The sequence below is a fragment of the Halichoerus grypus genome, chromosome 3, assembly GCF_964656455.1.
Source record: "Halichoerus grypus chromosome 3, mHalGry1.hap1.1, whole genome shotgun sequence".
In the NCBI taxonomy this organism is placed as follows: Eukaryota; Metazoa; Chordata; class Mammalia; order Carnivora; family Phocidae; genus Halichoerus; species Halichoerus grypus.
In genome coordinates, this window is record NC_135714.1 from 126,599,764 (window position 1) to 126,623,451 (window position 23,688).

Consider the following 23,688-nt stretch of genomic DNA (forward strand, 5'->3'; position numbering starts at 1 on the left):
GAGACACTATTTCCTACTCATAATACAAAGTGTCAGCAAGGACATGAGGAAACCAGTAACTTACACATGCTTTTTTCAATGTAAATCAGTACAAATACACTGCCCCGCACCATGCAAAACTTGTAAAATTCAAGATCTATACATTCTCCATTACCCAGAAATTCTATTTCTAATTTTATATTCTAGAGAAATCTCTGCTCACGTGTATAAGGACACATGTATAAAATCGGTCTTTGCAGCACTAGTTTTATTAGCAATAAAATTGGAAACAACCTCAATGCCCACTAGTAGAGAACCAGATAAGCAACAAAATTCTATAAAGCAATTAAAGTGGAATGAACTAGATCTAAATGCATCACACATAGAGCTCAAAATTGCTTGATGTTTTGCAAGGCTAAGATTTCATTTCTGTAAAATTGTTAAATATGTGCATATACATATATATCTGTAGGATAAAAACGTGGGCAGAAGATACACATGACATCCTTGACTTTGCCCTGCAAAGACAGAGGAAGGGAAAGGTGGAAAAGGGTTTCAAACAGGACTTGAAATTCATCCGTAATATTTTATCTCAAGTTTACATAAAGATCTGAAACAAATGACGAATTAACAGGTGTTAACTCTGGGTGGCAAAAGATGGATATTATTATCGCCTTTGGCAATTTAATTATAAAAAATCATAATGAAAGGGACAAATAAGGCATCAAGTGAAAATTCTTAACCCCAGTCTAGGTGATTTAGCCTCTGTTTGGTTCAACTGATTCAGCTTCCTGGAAAATAACAGTAATCTACCTTGACTGTCATCTACCTTAAGTAATTCTATTCTGAGCTTCATGCCACTTTCAAAAAATACACCCAATAAAATTATTACCAATAGGTCAAATTTCCATATATTAAGGTCTTTTGGGAGATAATTTGTCATACATACTGATGTTAAACATGAGAACTTCTGAAAGAAATATGTATAAACTATTTTTCTTTAGTTCGCTTAATGAAAAATTTTCTACTACAAAGAATTACTTATCAATAACAGAATAATTATAAATATAAACCTAGACAAGACAATTTCCATGGTCATCATATTCTCAATGAATATAGTATCTAGTCAGCAGACCAATTCCAAACCATAATATTATTAACAAAATTAAGTTTTTTTTTTTAAATAATAAGAATTTCATATTGTGCAGAAAAGCCAGTCTAAAATATATGGCAACTGATTAGCCCACACACACAAAAAAACCTATTAGGCTGTTTCCAGTGATTGACCCAATATCAAATAATAAAACTTTTCCTGTTTATCCACATTGAACTTCACTTCATCTCACTGAGTTAAAGGATCATTATGTGAGAACAGCGCAATTAAAAAAAAAAAAGTTAAAAAAAAAATCAAGATTGTGGATCTAATCTAAATACCTGAAAGAACCATTCTTATACAATCACAGAAATTGAAAAGGTCAGATTTCAGGCCTGATAAAACAGGGACCCCATGGTGGAACAAGAGGAAAGATCATTAAGGTAGAGGAGAAATAAATGTGAGGATAATGGATTTTTTGTAATGCAGTATTTTTATTCTGCCAAAACAGCTCTTAAGTTCCTTTATTAGTTTAGGAAATAAACTAAATTATGAAAACCTTGCTTTATTCATCATGCTTGCTTATTCAGATAATTATAAACATAACAATTTAATTTACTCTCAAGTAATTTTAATAGATATTACAACAAATGGTCCTACAACCTTAAAGAATCTAGAAGCAGGCAGAACATGCAAGAGGCAAAGTAACATTGTGAGAGGCAAGGGCAAGGCCCACACAGTCCTCCGTCTTCTAGACCTGGTCTGGAAAGCAAGGCAAACACAACCTTCAAGCACAGATCCTAAGGAAACAAAATGCCCATCAGCCCAGAATTCTTTACTTCTCTGTGAAAATGGTAGTGCCACCTGGAGGCAAAGATGATCTTGTTCTTCTATGTGAGAGATTTACTATACTCTCAAATGAAATCCTATCTGGCGCTCTTTTAATAATTCATTGCAGACATAATACATTCTCATTGTAAAAACTTTGGTAAATACAAGAAAGAAAAATTAGCAAAGCAGCAATCCTATTACTCGGAGATAACCACTAATGATTTTAAGGCAATTTCCATTCCATTGAGAATGAAATACACACATTCATTTCCACTGAGAACAAAATAGACACACACATAAATATGACCAAATTCTGTAAATACAGTTGCATATATAATGTTAAATGAAAAATATTAGATTTTAATGATTTCCCATGCTATTAAATTTTCTCTATAGAAATGACTGCATATATTACACCGTAATATTCAAAATAAATGTATCAATCCATTAAAAAAACTATTTAAAATTTTATAAGTTATGCTAAAGTGAACACCAATACACATGAATCTCTGTCCACATATAAAATAATTTCCTTATGATACAGTCCTAGAAACTGGACCTTTTGAGGTACCTACATGCAATGATGACAGTAACAATAAAGAATATACACTCATGTAGGGATTACCACAGACCAAGCATTTTTCTAAGCAGTTCACATTTACTAACTCAATAAGCCCTTATAATAGTTGGTAAATTCTATCATTGTTTCCATTTTACAGTTGGGAAAACTGAGGCACAGAGAGGTTAAGTAACTTGCCCAAGGTCACACAGCCAATAAGTGGTAAAGCTCAGATCCATCTGGCTGGGGAGTTCATGCTCCAAAATCGTATTACACTACTTCTGATGGTATATGCTGTCACATTACTTGTCTCTATTTATACTCCTCATTGGCATCTTTCCACAGTGGCATCCATCCATCCATCCATCAAGTTGTTCTCCTCTCTGAAAATCTGATAGATGAAAAGTGCTATCTAACTGTTGCTTCTATTTGTCTCTATTTACTAGCATGACTAAATAATTTAGAAGTTCATACACTCCATCTGTATTTGCTTTTCTATGAGCTGTCTATCCATGTTCTTTGCCCGTTTTTGTTTTTTTTGTTTTCTCCCCACCCCTACTGGAAGTCTTCATGGTCTTCTCATTGATTTCTATTAGCTCTTAATAGAGTTAACCTAATCCCATTTCCCATCTTCGTCTTAATTTTATTTGGCATATAGGCATCTAGAATTTTTACACAGTCAAGATTTTTGAGATTCAGGTGTATGTACTTTCTTCCTCTGCTCTAGTCTGATAATGCAGTTCTCTATCTGGAGTCAGATATGCCTTCAACTGAATGTTTTCCTTGACTGAGTTTCTCTTTAATGCATCTGGAAATTATCTAGTGTATGGTGTTGGCATTAAATCTTAAGCAGAGTGGAACTGTAGAGATTTGATACTATAGATGGTTTTACATAATATGTTTTTTAATCCTTAAGCAGTTTTTAGGCCAGACAGCAACATATGCTGACTTATTACACCAGAATTCCTCAATCTGAGGAAAAGGCATAATCTAAGCACTTCTATTCTGGTTACAGCCACATCAAAAACATTTCAAACATGAAAATCATCTTCACCTTTAAAACCCACAGAGTGAGAGCTGTCACAGGCCTTCCCTGAACAATAATTCTAGATCAATGTTCAATATAAACTCAGCAGATTTTTCATCACTGATCTAAATCCCTAACAGGGCTTTCTGTTTTATTCTGTTGGCCCAAGGAAAGAGCAACTATATATTTGGTATCATCATCTTAACAGTTCTTATATTTGAACAGCACTATTATACTTAGTAATTTTAACTGTGTGGAGGACGAGGAGGAAGGGTCTGGACATTTGTACTGATGTCTCAGGCTGTCCTCTAAATCAGAGTGCCACGTAATAGGGCATGATCATCTGTGAGCTGTGTGCCAAGTAATTTTTTAAGAATAAGAATGATATTGATGTTCATAAATTACTTTCAAAACAGAAACAAAACAGGTTCATGATTCTTCTCGTAATAAAGCCACTTACTTGTCTGCACTCTCATGTTTTCACTGGCAGAAGAGGTGGAAGTCAAAACCATTGCTGTATATTACCATGCAGCCTATATTATCTATGCGACAGCCGATAGCAAGGAATTCTTAGTGAATAATATTTTTATGCCGAGCATTGATTTTTTATGAATACCACACAAACAAAAAGCTCATGGTGCTACCTGCTTTACTGCCCACACACACACTCACACCAGGCTTTGAAATCAAATCTGCCATTGAGTAGGTGATATATGAGAATATTAATCTTCATCTGTATTGCTCTAAAAAAGAGTTGAGAATCCCTAGTCTAAACTATCTTCATAATCATCTCTATTTTTGGAATTCAGAAAAGAATAGAGTTCTCAATTAAGGATCTCATGAGGGCACAAAGAACTGGAAGGATTTCCTCTCTCTAAAATAATGTTAGTTCTGTGGTTGAATCTATTAAATCTACATTGCTAATTCTTCTCACGATGGAATTTCTTAGGTCATACTTTCTTACGAGCAATTATTTACCCATGTAGCTCCTATGTGTTCCTATCCCTTTATGTTCAATTCTAATCGAAACTAATAATAAAAATCAACAATAGTAAGAACTAAGATTTTATTTTCACTGAGCCGTCACTATATGCCAGCACTTTATTTTACATGGATTACCTCAGATAAATTTCCCAACAGCCATAAGGGTAAGGACTATTATTGTCACTATTTTAAAGATGGAAACTCACTGTGAGAGAGGTTAGGTAACTTGCCTAAAGACATACAATAAGCAAGTAGACGTGTAATCCCAACGTTGGCCTCACTATCCACCATCATTCTCCTACATATTCATTTTGTATATTTTCTCCAATTTACCAAGACCATTCTAACTTCCGATTATACCCTTCCTAAATGACACTATCTGTACCTACAATATCTGCAAGCTTATTGATCCTTATCTTTTCAACTTATCAGCTATCAACTAATCAGATCAACTGATAACGCTGCCCTGTTTATATGGGCCTCTCAGGACTCCCTATTTCATGGGATTCTTTTGCCCAAACAGCCATCTTGCATAAATATTTACCACATGTTGGGAGATGTGGTGACCGACTGTATAACCTAGCACTATCGTCGAGCAAACAATTCTAACTGCATTTTCAACTATAAATGTTTTCTTGGTAGTTGACCACTATGTTCCTCTTTCTGTTGTTCTCTAATTATATTTTAACAACGACCAAGAGAAGTGGTTCTTAACCTGGAGCCTAGGAGTTCATAAACTGCTCCGTGAATCTTCTGAAGCCATATGCAAAATTATGTGTGTAAATATGCATGTATTTGAACTTAGGTCTAAGTTCGTTAGTAATCCTCCCACACTAAGAAAACATCATTTCCACCAAGAACGGCAGAGACTCTCAATCAATAGGCCAAAGAAAATAATATATATTAGAGACTTCTTAGGTGCTCTGAAGTAGGCAATGATAACCAGCTCTGGATGGTCTAGGGCCATATTTATTAATGGGGTCAATTCAATAAGCCTTTTAGAGTTATATTAATGCTGATTTTCCCTCATTCTCATTCCCTCAGAAAATGAGACTGAATTTGCAGTGTCCTGCCCTTGGAACACATTCTGGTTACTACTAAATTTTCTCATCATTAAAGCGTCTGTAAATGTACTCCACAAAAGAGATTATCAGAGCTCTCCCTCTAAAAAAAAAGTCACCTTGGCCTTTCCAACCATCAATTTTCTGTTCTCCACAAGTTCTCAATACTACTATATAGTTTACCTCAATAATAGTAAAGTCTTATTAATGCAAATACTTAGAGAGTCAAGCATTGTGGTTAATGCTTCTAATTAAAGGATAATTAATAATTGACTATATGATCGGTTTTGAACTTATTGACGTAGAGGACAGTGTGTGTTTGCCTAGGACACTAAAGAACCATCTTCCCGTGTTCTTAGCTCACTGGGCTGGGTGCAGCCAAGCACCTCCCCCCACCCCACATACACACACCCATACTATCTCTACTCCAGGCTAGTTTTAAGACCCAAGCCAGGCCAATCATAATCCATCAAGAAAAGGGCTGATCCTTCTGCCAGAATCAAAATCTAATGAAAATGAAAGCCCGGAGTGATGCTGGCCATAGCTTCCAAAAACAAAGTTGAATGAAAAGAGAAAAGCTGCAATAGATGGAGAGACAAAGAAACTTATGACACCACCATTTGAAACCTGGGATCTAGCCAAGCCTGAGGTTTACCCCTTGAACTTCTCCCATTTTGTGAGCCAAGAGATTCCGTTTTATTTAAGCTAGTAGGAGATGGTTTCCTGTGCTGTTTACAAACCAAGAGTTCTGACCAATTACATTAAATTCACTTATGACCATAATATAATTTTATAAATGAAATTAGTATTAATTTCTAAGTATTCTCTCCCTGTGTTCTCCAAAGAGTATTTGGTATACAACCAAAAAAACACCTACCACAATCTACTTTGTAATGGAATCTTGGAAGTATCTTGACCGGGTATCCTAAAGGATGAGGAATTTCTCATTTTTGCTCTGACCACACATCCAGGATTATGCTCTGACAGAATCAAGAGCTCAATAAATGCTTGTTGAATGAAAATCAGTACTGAACACAGTACATGTACGACACTGTACTTATTAGTGCAGAAGAGTCAAAGCTAAGTATGATATGGTCCCTGCTTAGTCTTTGCTCTCAGGGGATCACGCAGTGGACTTCCAGTACACCTCAGTATCTTTCATCAATGCAGGGCACCCCCATTTTTGTCAAGATAAAGTGCTACTTTATTTGCTATAAAATTTACATACATAAAATATACTATTTTCACCATTTTTAAGTATATTGTTCAGTGGCATGAAGTACATTCACACTGTTGTGCAACCATCACCGCCATCCATCTCCAAAACATTTTCAGGTTAAGTGCCTTTAATGTGCATTGCTGTTACAGATCCAGGGAGTTCAGTAAATAGAATTGGTATTAGTTATTTATAGGTGGCAGTGCATTCCTCTTTGAAAAATCTCCCTTTCTTCCGTCTTATAATAGTCTTTCTCTCTTCTCTCTCCTAAGCTAACGACCAGGGAAGAGCACCTCCTTTTAAAGCCAAGCAACTGAAGCATCAACGCTAAAAATAGTATGGCAAACTTTGATCATTCTTCATTGATTAAAAGCCTTGAATAAATCAGGTTAGCATGCACAATATCAGTTACATGTGTGGAGGAGAAAGACTGTATACAGACTCTGACACATTCATAGAAATTTAGTCATTTTCCCTGTTAAAACAACATTGATTTTTTAAAACTTGTTTTAGGTCTATTCTCCTTATAACTCTCATAATACTAGATTTGATTATTTCTGCCACAGTAAATTGGCAAGAGTTAAAATTTAAAACAAAAAAAAAGCATATTTCATCCATGTTATGAAATCATAGAGGTTAGGCCATTTTCATAGTTAGATTTTTGGTTTTATTTCTTCCATTCTCAGGTACTGGCAACAAATTCATCCTTCAACAAATGTGCAATTCACGCAGTTATACTGTTATAAAAATCTTTAGCTTTTAAATGAACATTAGCTTAAAAGTAAGGGGTACCTGCTAATAGACACCTAAGACCCTTCCATGGAGTGGTTTCAGAAGTTATATAAGAGTTCTTAGCTCTAGATTTTCACTATGAAAGGTTATTGTGCTTATAACCTCTCCTTCCTCGACTCAGTAACCCATCTGTCAGTTTCTTCAGGTTGCTAAAAAACAGTATTTAGGAGGGGGGGAAAGTGCTGTTTTCACCTGAATCATAGCAACCAAGTCCAAAATACAGGGTATATGTCAACAAAATTATCATATTTCTGCCACATACAGAAAACTCAAATGCTTCCAGAAGTCTCAAAGGAATACCTCACATGTACATTTACTTCAGTTGGGTCGGAAAATGATGGAGAAACAGAGAAAAAAAATACTTTGTATTGTGGGACCATATATTCTTCCACGTTACCTTAGTTTCAAGAACAAAAGCTGCTCTGAACATAATTTCCATTTCAAAAGTACAGGGAGAATCTAAATTGGCGTAAATTAAAGAATATCTGCTCCCATTTAAAATCTCTACACTCCCAAACTTTGCACTTGGAATCTCTTCTCAAACTTATCAGAAAAAATATTTATTAAGTAAATACAAACTCTAACATGTGATGGAAGAAAATGAACACATTTCCAGTTTTGGAAAGAGCACTGTTAATTCAAACACCAGTTACTTGAGGACACAAGAAATGGCCTTCCAAACAAGCTAGGATTCTGTTCATTTATATACGTGTGTACACATCTGAGTTCCATAAATTGACATTTCTGATTCATTTACATCATTTTTTGTTTTCCAACTTTGTCAAACCAGGAGTCGGCTCTTCCTGTTTCCATTTCCCAGGGGTATTTTTTTTCTCCCAGTCTAATAAAAAGTACTTTATTTTGGTATCAAAATTATCAGGTTTTACCTTCATCCAAATAAAATTATTTCACTCCTTTTCTCTTAGAGTCATAATTATGCTCAAATTTTCTCCTTATTACTATTTTTATTCCTTATACCCTGTGGCAATCTCCTTTTTGTGGGGCTGTTAGCATATATGACTTAGTGGTATAATGGAAAGGAACAGGCTTTGGGTCTGATAATCTGGCATTCAATTATTTCTTCCTTCAAATTTTAACTTCTACCCCTTGCCCACATTCTGACAACTCAGGCACTTATCCTCTTAGCTTGAATCACCAGTATGATAGCCTTTCAATTGCTTTTATCGTTTGTCACTATTTCTTATCTCGCTTACCATATTTACCTTTCTACCCTTTTCTGTCACTTTTTAGGTTACGAGAATGTTTAATAATGATATATTAAAAGTGCCACACACTTCTTTTTGGCACTCACAGAATTCTATAATCTAGTTTTCTCTAAATACCATTAAACCACCCAAGCAGGCTTCATTTGTCCTCTGTCCGAACACCTGGCCTGTGCTGTTGCTTATTCCTCTGATAAATCTCTACTCCCTACCAAATACCACCAATCTTCAAATGTCAACTGAAATTCACCTCCTTTATGAAGCTTTCCTTGGCTATTCCAGCCCACGTAGAAGTCTTTCGTTTCTAATCTTTGGAAACCGTTCTTATCTGCATCATGCAATCAAACACATAATTACAGAACCAAAAAAAAAAAAGGCTGTATAAACTCATGTGAGTCATCTCCCCAGCTAGAGGGGAATACAGGGAAGACATGTGGTTTGTTCACTGCATTAAGAACACAGTAGGTACTAAATAATGTGAAAACCGTCTACTATTTTTCCCCCTGAAATTTAAATAGCTACCTTCTCTTGGTTCTAGGTCTTCTGTCCAAAAGTTCACATTAATATCCACTGATAACAGAACTCAAGAAGAAAGCAACCCAATAAAAATGGGCAAAAGAGTTAACAGGCATGAGAAGGAGGCCTATGAATGGCAAGGAAGCACATGAAAAAATGTTCAGTATCATTCAGGCGTTAGAGAAATGCCAATTAAAATGACAATGAGTTATCATTACACGCCTATCATAATGTCTAAAATAAAAAGATGGACTCTCTCAAGTGTGGGCAAGGGTGTAATGGAACCAGAGCTCTTGCACACTGCTGGTAGAGTTGTAAAACGGTACAACCACTTTGGAAAACAGCTGGACAGTTTCTTAAAAATTAAACCTACACCTACCATATGACCTAGCCATTCCACCTACAGGTATTTACTGAAGAAAAATGAAGCATATGTCCACACAGAGATTTGTATGTGAATATTCACAGCAGCTTTATTTGTAACAGCAAAAACTGGAAACAACAGGTGAATGGATGAACAAACTGTGGTACAGCCATAAATGGACTACTACTCGGCCACTAAAAAGAAACTAATAATACATGCAACAACATGGATGGACATCAAGCACATTATGCTAAATAAGAGAAGCCAGAATTAAAAGCCTATAAAAAATGTAATTCCATTTATATGACAACCTAGAAAAAACAATTCTACAAAGATGGGGAACATAAATGGTTGCTAGGGTTTGGGAATGAAGAGAGGGGTTGACTGAGAAGGGACGACGCAAGGGAATTTTAGTGGGTGACACAACTATTCTTATCTTGAGTGGGTGGTGGTTACAAGAATATACACTTGGCAAAACTTCTAGAATTGCACACCAAAAAGAGTGAATTTTACTGTTTGCAAATTAAAAATAAATGACCTCAAAATAAAGACTGTGTCACCATATAGATTGTAATACATCATTACAAACTACTTTATTATGTTGAGATTAGAAAAAAACAAGAAGAGCATGTGTTGATTATTTTTGTGAAAATCCTTAAAAATATACTGATAGAGGTCACCACAATTGTTTGCTAACCTCCACAAAACTCCGTTATTTGACAATAATTGTATTAGTCTTCCATAACCACCAACACTTAGTCATTCTAGATATATGCCTGCCCCAAGTTCCTCTGCTAACCAATTCATTCGTTCGTTCAGTGGGGATTTACTGAACATCAACAACGCACCTGGCACTGTTTTAGGTATGGCAAATGTACTGGTAAACAGGACAGCTAAGGGCCCTGCTCTCAGGAAGTTTACATTCTAATTGGAGGAAGCCAAGTAAACAGATAACTTCTGATAGGTATGCACTCTCAAGACAACAAAAGTGGGTGATGTGTTGTTAGAAGGTTGGGGGGGGTGGCACCACTTTAAATAGGATGTCAGGGAAGGCCTCTGAGAGGGTGACAACTGAGCTAATGCCAAGTGACAAGAAGGGGTAGACAACCAAAATTTGGAGGCAGAGCCTTCTTGGCAGGGAGAACACTAAGTATAGAGGCCCCCAGAGGGAAGGGGGCTTGGTTGGTCTGAGCCACAGAAAGGTCAGTCAGTGTGGGGACTGAGCAAGGAAAAAAACAGATACTAAATAAAGTAGTCAGAGGTCTGATATTTCAGTGCTTTTCAGGCCCTCGATTAGTTTACTTTATGCCGCTTACAATGAGAAGCAGCCAGAGGGCTTTACATCAGCCACATAATCTGATTTATGTTTTTAAAAGATCCATCTGTCTATTTTTTTTGTTAGGACATTCAGTTTTCTTCTCTATCTCAAGTATTTGTTTCTTCCTTTTCCTTTGCTATGTGCCTTAGGCAAACCACGTATACCTGCTGGGCCTCAGTTTCCGTATCTGTAAAAACAGTGATGCTGGCTGCCAGTAACTGCTTACATGCGCTGGTTCAGCAGGGCAGTTAAATATCTGACCCTGTGCCTATCTGCAGTCTCCCTTTTATTCTCAGCATCCCAGGACACTGCCGCCATCAGTCATCTGCCCTCCTTCTTACACCCTGCAGCTCAATCAGGGCACAGTCTCCTCGGCCACCCTCTTCATAGCTTACCTGTCCAACACAATCCTTACTCTGATCCTGTGGCTCCTTTGTGCTACAATCTCCTCTCTCACCCTTTCTCTTTACCACTGAACAGATGCCTCCCAAGGGTAAACACTGTGCCCGCATCCCCCAAGTCTCTCCCTTCCTTAACTTACTCCTTAGCCAATCATGGTCTGATTCCCATTCCCACCACTCTACAGAATTCCTTCTTGAAAAATCACCAGCACCAACTATTCAGTCCAATTTCCGGTCCTCACCCCATCATCAGGTTTTGAACCACCACCTCCCACCGAAGGAAAGGATAATGTAATAGACAAAAGGGCAGGATCTACTCCCAGCTCTGTTACCAACTGCTTTGTAGGATCCTGGAAAAGGCATGTAATCTCTCTGGACCTTAGTTTTAGGGCTGGATTTATAGGTAGCCTTAGAGCACTTCTAACTTGGAAAATCTAAGACTACCTGATTCTTCCCCTTGGCATCCATGACTTGGCACTATGTTGATTCTCTAAACAACTCCCTGTCTCCTTTATTAGGATATGTTGCTCATCTCCTAAATGGGGTTCTGTTCCTCCAAATTCCTAGCAGAATGCACTTTGTTTTTTTTTCTTTAAAGATTTTATTTATTTATTTGAGAGAGAGAGACACAGCAAGAGAGGGAACACAAGCAGGGGGAGTGGGAGAGGGAGAAGCAGGCTTCCCGAAGAGCAGGGAGCCCGATGCGGGGCTCGATCCCAGGACCCTGGGATCATGACCTGAGCCGAAGGCAGACGCTTAATGACTGAGCCACCCAGGTGCCCCCAGAATACACTTCAAACTACACCTGAGTCATATATACAGTCTCTCAATGGGCAACAGCACCCACACTGACCCTCTCAACCACCACTTCTAGGAAGAGTCCTCCTACATCTCCAGATAACATTTCCGCCTATAGAGAGAACTCTTCCAGTCAGAGGTAGTCTGGAACTAAAAACTCATGCATCCAAGATCAATCATCACTTCTTCTCCAAGGCTACTATTCTTCTTGACCTCTCCATTTCTCTTATTGCTCACCATATCCATGACAGTCAAACTTACAACATGCTGAGTTTTCGCTGATTTTCCACATACGTGACCCTCCCTCCATTTCTATGGAAGTATCAAGTGCTCTCCTTTCTCTTCCTTCATACTTCAGTCCTAAAACCATTAGGCAAGACATAGCAAAGTAGAGATCCACAGTAGAGGATAGGGTGTGGACAGCAGTCATGGCCCACAGTGGGGCACCAAGCCCAAGGGTAGCTCTGATGCCCAATGCAGGGTGGGGAGGGGTATTCATGTGTCCATGTGTACACAAGGTCTAGTGCAGAGTATCAGAACCCAAGCACGGAGATGATAGCCCAGCGGGGGGAGTCAGTGCTGGAGGGGAATAAGGAGGGCATCTGTTGGGGGAATGTGGCCCTGTGACCCAGAGCAAGAGTTAGACCCCAATCATAGGCAGGAGAGTATCTGCGGGAATGGGGGCAGTCCTTGGAAAAATAGCTGACTCCAGGACTGGGGCAGAAAAAGTACAAGATGGATCTAAACCAAGTAACTTAATGTTAATTTCTTGATTTTGATGGCTATATTGTGGCTATGTGAATAACCTTCTTTATAATTCTTCATAATGGACTTAATTTTTTTTACGTTTGCGATTATTTCCAAAATAAAATTTATATAAAAATCAACTCCTACAAGGGCTTCTTCTGTAATATCTCACATCTGTCCCCTTTTTTTCATTGCTCTGGACAGAGTCAAGTTCCCATCCCCCTGTACTGTTGCAATAACTTCTTAACAAGGCTCCACCCCACAACCACTGCCTAATTAAGGTTTTTCCAAAGTGCACTTCAGCTCATGCCACTTTCCTGCTCCAACATTTCAATAGTTCCTCATTACCTCCCAAATTAAGTACAAATTTCTTAGGGTGACTTTCAAGTTCCACTCCCTTCTAGTTCCAACTAACTAACCTCTTCCAGACCTTCTTTCCCCCCAATTCCCTGTGTGTCGCAGTCAGCCATACAGCCTGACCATATTCGGTGTTTTCTGCTGGTCTCCAAGTTTGGCTCGTGTAACTCCCTCCATCAGAAAATGACCACTCCTACTCCCTGCAAAGATTTTAAGACTAAGGATAAGTATCAATTGTGACCACCACCACCCCATCTCTCCATTTTCCAAAACTTGCCTAGATAATCTTCTACCATCAGAATACCCAAAGTTGACTTTGCCCATTATAAACCTTATTTCATTTTATTTTAGATTACAATTTTTTGTTTCTACATCTCAACAATTCCTCATCTATAAGGTGAGGATACATGCCAATGAAGGAGTCCTCATTGATAAAATTAAGTCACAGCCACTGTTGTGAATTCAGGTCACAGTTATTAGCTCTCTCTCTCCCCCCCTAGGGAATTTTTAAGGATTCAAATTACTTTGTGTTTGTTCTCTTTCCTTCCTTTATACTAGAGTTTTCTATTTCTTGCATAAATACAAGGAATTTCTACCTCTTTTCTACAAAGAAATTTTAGCCTAGGCCTTACCACTGACAATCATAAATGCAGAGGTTTCCAGGCATCAATTAAGCAACAGGTGCATATATGTAATTACATTTTAACTTCATCATTACTTTACTACATAAAGAACAAAATAAAACTCTTAAAACTGAAAACAAAGCCTATACTTGACAAGTTTAAAACTAGAAATTCTAAAATTTAAGATGAAGACCTATACATTTAACATACTTATATTTCCTGGGAGGTTTTCACTAATAAACTTTGGAATGCAGTCCACAACAATATACAATTTAATGGCTATATTTAAATTTAATAACGAAGTAAATATTTTTCTCTTGATTTGAATTTAGTAAATGAAAGAAAATGATACATTATTTGGCAGGAGAACTGAAATTTTATCAGTAGATGAGTAGCATGAAGCTAAAGCAACAGCTGAAAGCCTGGAAAAAATATTTTGCAGAAAAAAATTAATGACATCAAAGCATCAGGGGAAGTGAAGTGTTACTCCTAAATTACTTGTGATCATCATAACATCTGGTATTACTCTAAACATTACAAGTATAGAAAAGGTCAGACACATCCAGAATTTCAATAGTGCAAAAGGCATCAAATCCATAAATGCTACACCTCCAGGTCCTAGTTTTAGCACAACACTGCTGTGCAGGCAAACAGCCTGAAGTTGAATAATTTGAGTTTATTTAACTGAAACCAGGGCTCTTATCTCCATTTTTTAAGTATGAAGTGAACAGTTCTAAGTATACTAATACTTTAGGTGATAAAAGGTGGACACACTGACATATAAACCTAGGACACTTGGAATGTTAAAAGCAAAATTTATCAAACTGCACTGTACATAGTGATTTATTCGTTAAAAAGCACTAAGGGTTTTTTTTTTTTCAATAAAATTATCACTACTCTCACCAAAAATAACATAAATGAATGGAAGTGAATGAATCATCAGGAGAAGCAAGTCTCATTGTAAAATCATTTCTAAAAATATTATTTAGAATACTAACCGGGAGAAATTCTAGGTACACTAGCAATTTCAAAAATCAAAATTTTGTGAGACAATAAGAAAAAGAAAGTTTCATGTTTTCACTTCCAAATGACCTCAGTAATTCTTAATGATTTTACAGTAAGCACCAATAATTAATCCAATTCCACGCAACCCCCCCTCCCAAATCATCACTCTTTCATACTTTGCATCACACAGAGAATATTTAGAACTCAATGGTTTACTCAGGAAGTTTGCTAATAAAGTTGCTTTATTACAGGAGGTTAGCTTTAAAAAACTCTAGGGACAATTGAAAAATAAAAAACAACTATAGGTGACTTACCAAATTGTTTCCTTCTATCATGGAAAAAAAATGCAGCACAATTAAGATAAATACCTGATTACCTGTCTTGAAGCCTACCAGAATATGCCCTTTGAAACAGTGAACTTTATATTCAAAGTTCTAAGTCAATGTTAGCACTGTTATGATGCTATCAACGTGACTATGACCATCGCCATAAACATCAATGTTGTGTCAACAGAAAAACATTGCTTTCAAAAGGAAGAGTGTAAATTAAAAGAACGAGAAATTCCTTGTATCAAATTTTATAAAAGACCTGATTAAAAAAAACTCTGCTTTTCAAAGTAAAATAACTCACCCCTACTCACTTTCAAATGATAAATGACAATGACATTTTTCTATCCAGAACACCCTGGAAACTACAGAACTACACCTGTGATTAAAATATACTTGAAACCAGATTAGCAAATCTGTTAAAGGATACTCTATTTTGATTTTTAACATACAGAACTCCAAGGAAACTTCACAGCCACTTAATAGTTTGGCTGGCAGACCTCTGAGAGCACGGAGTTCAACATGTTCACTTTTTACGAAGAAACTGAGGCCCAGAGAAGTTGTGACTCACCAAGGTCACAGTTTTGTTTGTGCCCTAGCTGACAGGGAAACTCCAATCTACATGACCCAACCAGGTCCAGTGTCCATCCTCAAAGCTTTACATTCAGCTTCTGTCATAATTTACTTTACAGTTGGGTGGCCAGGCAATCCACTCACTAGAAATGATTAACAGACAGATGGCTTTCGTCACTGCTCTCATAGGATGCCCACAGAGATGAGGATAACACACACTTCACAGCCATTACTCACTTCTATCAGCTTGAAAAATTAACTAGATGAGAACCATTTTTCTTATCTGAATAGGGTACTCCCTCCTTAGCATAATATTCAGGGAGGCTAACACAAATAAAATAATAACCTCTTTTTTCATTAACCTCCAAAGGGTGTACAGAATAAAAGAGACCAGCAATTCTCAGCTTTTGGGTCTTAGGACACCTTTCCACTCTTAAAATGTACTGAGGATGCCAAAAAGCTTTTCTTTATGTAAGTTAGATCTAATGCTATTTACCGTATTAGATTAAAACTAATATTCACTTTAAATCATTTAAAACTAAGAAGTCATTACATGTTAACAATAGCATATGTTTGTGAAAAAAATAACTGTTTCCCAAAACAAAAACTTGAGTGAGTGTCACTGTTTCACATTTTTGCAAGTCTATTGCCTCACTTAATAGAAGACAGCTGGATTTTACTATCTACTTCTGCATTCAATGTGTGGTGATAGGTTTTGGTTCAAGTGTATGAAGAAAATCTGGCTTCACACAGGTATGTTGTTGGAAAAAGGACAAGCATTTTAATGGTCATTAGAGATAATGGCAGATGTGATTCTTTGATACTACACTGAAAACTGCCTGTGAGTAATTTCTTAAAGGTTAGTTGCAACGTGGATCTGAAACCATGTTATGAACTTTTCATAAACTATTACATTAAAAGCCACTGGTCTATCCTCCATTTTGAGTGGACCTTTTACCGATGTGTGATCTTTCACTTCATGAACCTCCTTGAAAGGGTCTCAGGAATCCCAAACAACACTTTGAGACCTACTAGAAAACAGTTTAGAGTTCAATCTAAAGACAAAGGTTATTATGAAACCTAGGAACAGTCACACACTGCCTGGATCCTCCACAACCTGTAATTCTTCAAATATTCCACATCCCCCGGAACAGGGTATCATCATCCCATATTAAGATATAGACCAAAAGGCTGGATTTTGATCCAAAAGACACTAAATAATAAGAGACTGGTGATGAAGCATGGATGAGGTTAAATTAAATATTATAACATGGGGACTGAAATCTAGAAAAATATCTAAGTATCTTCTGATCCTTGAGCCTTTATTCTGAGAATGATCAAAACAAGTAGGTTTCAGCTTTGCGCAGTGGCAGTATCGTAGCCAATGAAGTTTATCCGAGGCGCGATTATTGCTAATTGAAAACTTTTCCCAAAACAAATCGGTTTGAATAATACTCACCAGAAAAAGCTGTCAAGAATCAGTACGCTGTAAGAGACTTCACAACATTAAAGCTTTGTTATTAAAGTTTTGGGGAAACTTACACTGACTAGCATAATACCAACCTGTGTGTAAACAAAATGAATCCCCTCTGACCATATTAACATGTATGTAAAGAATTTTGGAGTACTCCAGAAGAGACACTGAACAACACCTCCAGTGCCCCACAAATGCAGAGTAGGCTCAAGGTCACTGATTCATATTAATATGTTTAAGGCTATGGGTCACTAGAACATTGGGAGGGGCTTCAGGAATTGAGTGTAAAACCTACAATTCAAATAGCAGAAATAGGATACAGAACAAAACAAAGCAGAGAACTAATGATTTTATCTACTCTACCTCTACTATTGCTACCAGAAATATCATTACCCAAAGCAATAGCCTTCAAAACTATAAAAGCAAATAAATATGTAGCGACAAATGTATGATGCATGCCTAACCATAAAAAATAATAAGAGTAGAATTTAATAATATCAACAAATATTTCTTTCAATTACGTATATTTCTTTAAACTATTCTGTAATTTCATATAATGAAGAAAACACAAAACTAAAGGATATGAAAGCTAAAGATTGTGCGAACTAATCAAACGTTAACAGTCACAGCTAAAATGTATAGAATACCTATTGCATACCAGATGATATGCAAAATTAACTCAATTATCTTAACTACCTTTGAGATGGGTACTATAGAATTCTTTTTTCTTTTTTCTTTTTCCTCCAGATGAGAAAACTAAAAGCCCAGAGATGAAGGGATATGCACAGGGACACAAAGCAATTACGCTGGGATTTCAACCAGGGCAGCCATGCTCATAACTACTAGGCTGTACTCTCTCATACTAACTCACTAAAAACATCACTTACAAAAATATCGACATCATGTGCAAGATTTCCTTCTCTAAAGTAAAACAATGCACTAGCAGGAGACCACATGCTGAGTTTGTTTCTGACGAAAGCCATGCTATCTCAGGCTACCTTGCATTAGGGTTCAGAATTTAAGAGAGGCAGTATCAGAATATGATCATTCATGCTACCAAGAACTGTAATAATGTATCCTTTAATGGAATGTTTGCTTCCATAAAGGCAAGAGGAGCAAGGTTTGAATCAATGACAAGGAAAAAATGCACGAATTAAAGTTTTAGCTTTTGGCTCATAAGAGAAGAGAAGGAGAAAGATATAGAAATACACGTAAACCCTATATTGTTAATGGGATGAACATATTTTCCACAACCTAAGTTTTTAAGGGACAAATCCACATATTCCTAACTGCCAAAGGAAAGAACTGTATCTAGGACATCTATTCTTTATATGTTCAATAAAGGGATCATTTATCACAACCATGTAATAAAAACAGTACTGAAGCAAAGTCCAATGCAAGTATTCATTGTATAACTTAGAACCACCCTTTACAGTCATATCGAAAGCCTCTTCCTTGTTTTTTTCTAAATATATACAACATGCTATCTGCAAAAAGGAAAGTCAAGAGACATTTTACAGCAAGTAAAGTATGTCTTCTTGCAGATCTTAAAAGTTATACCAACTCAAAACTGCAGTGACATATTTCACTTCCAATATGAGTGAGAAAGCAAGACTGTCCACTTAGTAATTTTAGATGTGCTGAGTCTTTAAAAGCCCTCAACAGTTATGGAAATGATTTATTTGTATTGAAAACCATGACTTACATACAATTAACCTACCCAGAAAAGGACAAAGAGGATACAGAGCTCGTGGGTAACAGATTTGGGGTTCAATTTCATATTTCACAACCAATGAGGTGATTAATAAAAAAAAAAAAAAAGCTAAGGGAAAAAAGACCACAAAGAAACAAATGTAAAACAATTCTAGTAAACCAGTGTACAGCTAAAGAAAAAAATCATCTAACATTAGTCTGCTAAAGTAAATATAGTAACAGGCAGGAGAAAACAAACTTTTCCCAAACACCTACAACAGGCAATGGGGAAGGGGGGTAGGGGATACCCATATATGCTCCTTCACAATCAACACAAATATTTTCTAAAAGATTATAAGAATTTTTTGTTGCTCTACTTCAAAAAAGCAGTAACATTATACCAACAAGGAAAGAGGGGGCACTAAATGACCATGCTGAAAACATGTAAAACAGTAAACTGAAACATGTTTAAATTTATCAATTATAAAAACTTTTTCAACATTTTATAAAGCCATGATTTTCAAAAAAGGAGGAAAAAACCAACTTACCTTGTTACATTTTCTGGAATGTATTCTAGAACTGGATATCCATCACTTCTTCTAGATGACAGGTCGCCATGTGATTTCCATGACTCCACTAAAGTATTAACAGGAGGAAAGGAACTCAGGTGTTGGAAAGATTGGTCTCTTGCCGATCGTGATAAAGATATTGTACCTTGGGCACCAATCCTGTAGTGAAAGGACTGTCCACCCGAATTCACACCAACAATAGCAGATGAAGGGATGCTGGCCTCTGGGTAATAGCTCCCATCATCCGGTTCCTGTTTAATACCCATTGGGAATCCACTGCCTTCACAGTTACCATCAAAGCCGGGCACAGGTGGTCCTAAAATTCCTGATAGAGAATAATAGTCTTTATCATCCATAAAGGAAAAATATGAGCCATCCATAAATGGAAATGGGTTTACTGCTGGATTCCCTTTAAAAGAGGTGCCTGAACATGAATGCTTGGTTGATTCTTGTTTTATTGGTACTGAGAATGGGGAATCAGAATTTATTTTGCTATTTCCTCCTAGACATGAGCTGCTAAAAGCTCCATCTGGCTCCGGTTTTATGTACTGGACAATGTTAAGCTGACCAGTCACACCGTTGGAGATGGCATTCTCTACTTCCTCACTCTTAGGAAAGGGGACCTCTTGAGCACCTTTCTCCTGTGTGTCTGGACTAGGAGCCACATCCCGGGCTGCACCGGATCCAGCAGGGGTGCCAGAAGCAGTGTAGCTGAAGGCATTGTTTACAGGGCTACAGATAGATCCCACAGTACTAGCAGTTGGACTGGAAAGCGTGGATCTGTTATTTGTGTTGGAAGGGCTGGAAACAGAGCACCTTGAGTTGTTGATGTTTGCAGGGCTAGACACAGAGGATCGCAGAGTAACATTATTAGGACTGGAGACCGGCGATTTTACGCTGCAATGACTCGGAGGGCTGGATATTGGGGATTTCATGCTACTTAATGGACTTGAGAGAGGAGAGCCCACATTGCTGGCGTGTGCTGGGCTGTGTGACCTGGAGCCTCGATTTTCAACATTAGGGGAGCATGTCAAAGGAGTCCCCTGGGTGATAGGGCTGTGCACTGTGAAACTGCCAAAGCTGGCAGAGGTGGAGGACACAGAGCTGATTCCAGCAGGGCTGCAGACTGAAGATGTCATGTTCAGAGGGCTGCAAACAGATGGGCTCTTCTCATGACACATAATAGGGCTTTTAACAATGGCACGCATGACCCCACCATTCACAGAGCTCCCAGAGTCAGACATGAAGGATCTCAAGGGCCTGTTCACACCACCTAGAGTGGACGGATGATGGCCATTTTCTTTGTAAAATTTCACCAGCTGTTCAACATTTTGATAAATCTTTGCTGGACTCATGCTTCCTTGTTGGTTCTGCTGATCATAGGTGTAGTCGGCATCTCTTACGGAATCCATGTATAAACCCATGGACTCAGCTACAGTTGCTGAAAGTTCCTTAGACTCCAGCTCAGTTTTAATATCAGATGTTAAAATCCCAGACCGATTAATGTCTTGCTGAAGGCAAGGGAGTAGTTCGTGTTTTTCTTTGCTGCTTCCTTGAGTACTGTTGTTTGGAATAGCACCGGAAACACAGCTTACGTTGACAATCTCCATGTAGTTATTCTCATCGGTCCTCTCTGTAGGTCCCAGGGAAGAATGTTCCACAGCCTGAGAAACTTGACCCCACCGTCTTTCCATATCTAGACCTTCAGGGAGACTGTGGTAGCCTTTGGTCTCCATAGCTAACAAATAAATTTATATTAAAAAATTGAATTAGAGTCATTTATAGCAATATTACTCTAGAAGACATTCTAAAATTCCATTTACTAAGCTATACATACATATTCTACTTATAAGCATTACTTCTAGTTACATTAAAATTGTTACCTTTTTAGGTGCTGTTATAACAGTACTGACTATATAACTTGTCCAGAAGCTAGACTATAAGCAGCAATCATATAAAATTATTTTGCATCTAAATAAAAGTAACATGTTTGCTATAACACAGCCTTTAGATTTGCAAAGAATATCTATAAATGTTAACTTATTTAATATTCTGAGTAATCCTGGGGACTGATGAGGCAGGCAAGGAGGAAAGGAAGGGCTTAGTGATGTGGGTGACTTGCCCAAGGTCAAAGATGTGGTAAGTGATGAAGTTGGGTTTAAAACTAAATCTTCTAACTCCAAAACCTTTGAGTCTTTCAAGCATATGGAAGCTGCTTTCCATATCTAATACATGGCTTTATTAAAAACAATACGGAAATACAATCAATGTTACCCTTTCTCAATACGAAATTAAAGTTATCAAGTGAATCACAGGAAAAATAATTTAAGAATTATTTTTTAAAAAAATAAGACTTTCTTAAAATGGATTAGTGATGAGGATAACGTAATGTCAGTTTTGAAAAGTAAAGATTCATGTATCCTGATTAATTAAGATGGTCCATAGCTCCATAGAGAGGCAGTATGATAGCTCGGGAATGTCAGCACGAGATTCTCCGTATTTCAATGCTGGCAGGGACTTTGACACGCATCCTTACTTAGTGGTACCTCTACTATAAAGACTTCCAGCAGAGACAGTTTTATTTTCAGCAGTAAATGGAAGAAGTTTGAGATGAGTCCTGACAATTTATGTGTTCATTCATTCAACAAATATTTACCAAGTGTGTGCTACATCCTGGGCCTACAACCAGTCACTGAATCTGTAGTGATAAACAAAACAGGCACAGTCCTCATCCTCAGGAAGCCCACAGGTGTTTTTTTTTTTTTTAGATATACAATCATATCTATTGGCTCTCTATATATATTTCATAGACAAAATAATTGTAATAGGTTATATTTATATAATCCTATGTACTATATAATCCGATGCCACATTATGAGCCTCTTATTCACACTAAAAACCCTATGAGATTGACTAAAGTAGTATCCAAATGATACATTGGGGAAACCAAGGCACAGGCCACATATCTATGTGGCAGAGCTGGAATTTGATCCCAGGTCTCTCTCTACACCAAGGTATCTCAACCTTGGCACTACTGACATTTTGGGCCTGATGATTCTTTGTGGTGAAGGTCTGTCCTATGCATTGTAAGATGTTTAGCAATATCCCGGACACCTACCCACTATGTGCAAGTAGCACTCCCCATATCCAGCTGTGACAACCACAAATGTCTCCAGACATTGCCAAATGCCCCCTGCTTTGAGAACCAACCACTCTAAAGAAACCTATCTTAAAGAAAATTAACTCATTCTTAGTAAAAATTTCATTTGTACATTTTAATATACAAAACTGCTAAAATCATTATGTATGCATTTTTCAAATCCTTTCAGGTGTGTCAACAATCCATGACCCAGATAAAAGTCTGATGAAGTTTCTGCAGTTCTGTACACCAATATTACTTTAGGCCTCTCATCCTCTTCTCCCTTGGCCACTCACTACCCCCATTCCCTCTAGCTTCCCCTCAGGAAAAGAGACTAGGAAGTCCTTCTGCTACAGAACTTATAGTAATTAACATAGAAAAATAATAGAATGGCTCTACTAAATAAATTGGCAATAGATATCACAAGGCTCTATAATGACATGTAATGCCTAAATTGTCTAAGTTATTTTAATTATCTCTTACTTCTCTGTATTCTACACTACATTTTAAGTTCTCAGGAGGCAGAAACTTTGTTAATTTCACCACTGCATCCCAAGCAGATAGCCCAGTACAAATAAAAAAAAATGTTAGCTCTTATAATCAAGTCAATTTGTGACTACTAAAATCTAGCATGTAACCTTTTATTTAAAGAACATTATTCTATAAATTCCTAATCACAAGTCAACACAAAACAGGGGAAAATAAATCAAATTACAACAGTTGAGGTGTTTATCTGGTAATGCCAGCCAAAAAGTTTAGTGTGGATAAAAGACAAGTTGAAATATATATATATATACATATATATATATATATATACATACATACGTATATATATGTATTGAAATGGGACTTAAACTGCTAATACTGACCTTTTCTACTTTACTGAAAAACAATTTAGCTGTAACCATAGGTTGCAAATTCAAGCATTCTGCACTTCTACTTCTACCTAAGAATATTCTGTCCTCCCCATACCAAACTTGAATAGATGCACATCTAAGGTATAGATGTTTCAGGTCCAAAT

General features: G+C 37.1%; 1 protein-coding gene and 1 pseudogene across 2 annotated transcripts in view; one reads left to right on the plus strand and one right to left on the minus strand.

Annotated features, from left to right (window-relative positions):
* Positions 1-23,688, minus strand: part of NR3C2 (nuclear receptor subfamily 3 group C member 2) — a 327,150-nt gene that overhangs the window by 297,821 nt on the left and 5,641 nt on the right. For both annotated transcript variants that reach the window (XM_078069297.1, XM_036117125.2), the window contains exon 2: positions 19,508-21,266. In XM_078069297.1, coding sequence (XP_077925423.1) covers positions 19,508-21,264 — 1,757 coding nt within the window. In that variant the 5' untranslated portion in view covers positions 21,265-21,266. The remainder of the gene's footprint in view (positions 1-19,507; positions 21,267-23,688) is intronic.
* On the plus strand, positions 17,149-17,275 carry LOC118551388 (U4 spliceosomal RNA; annotated as a pseudogene).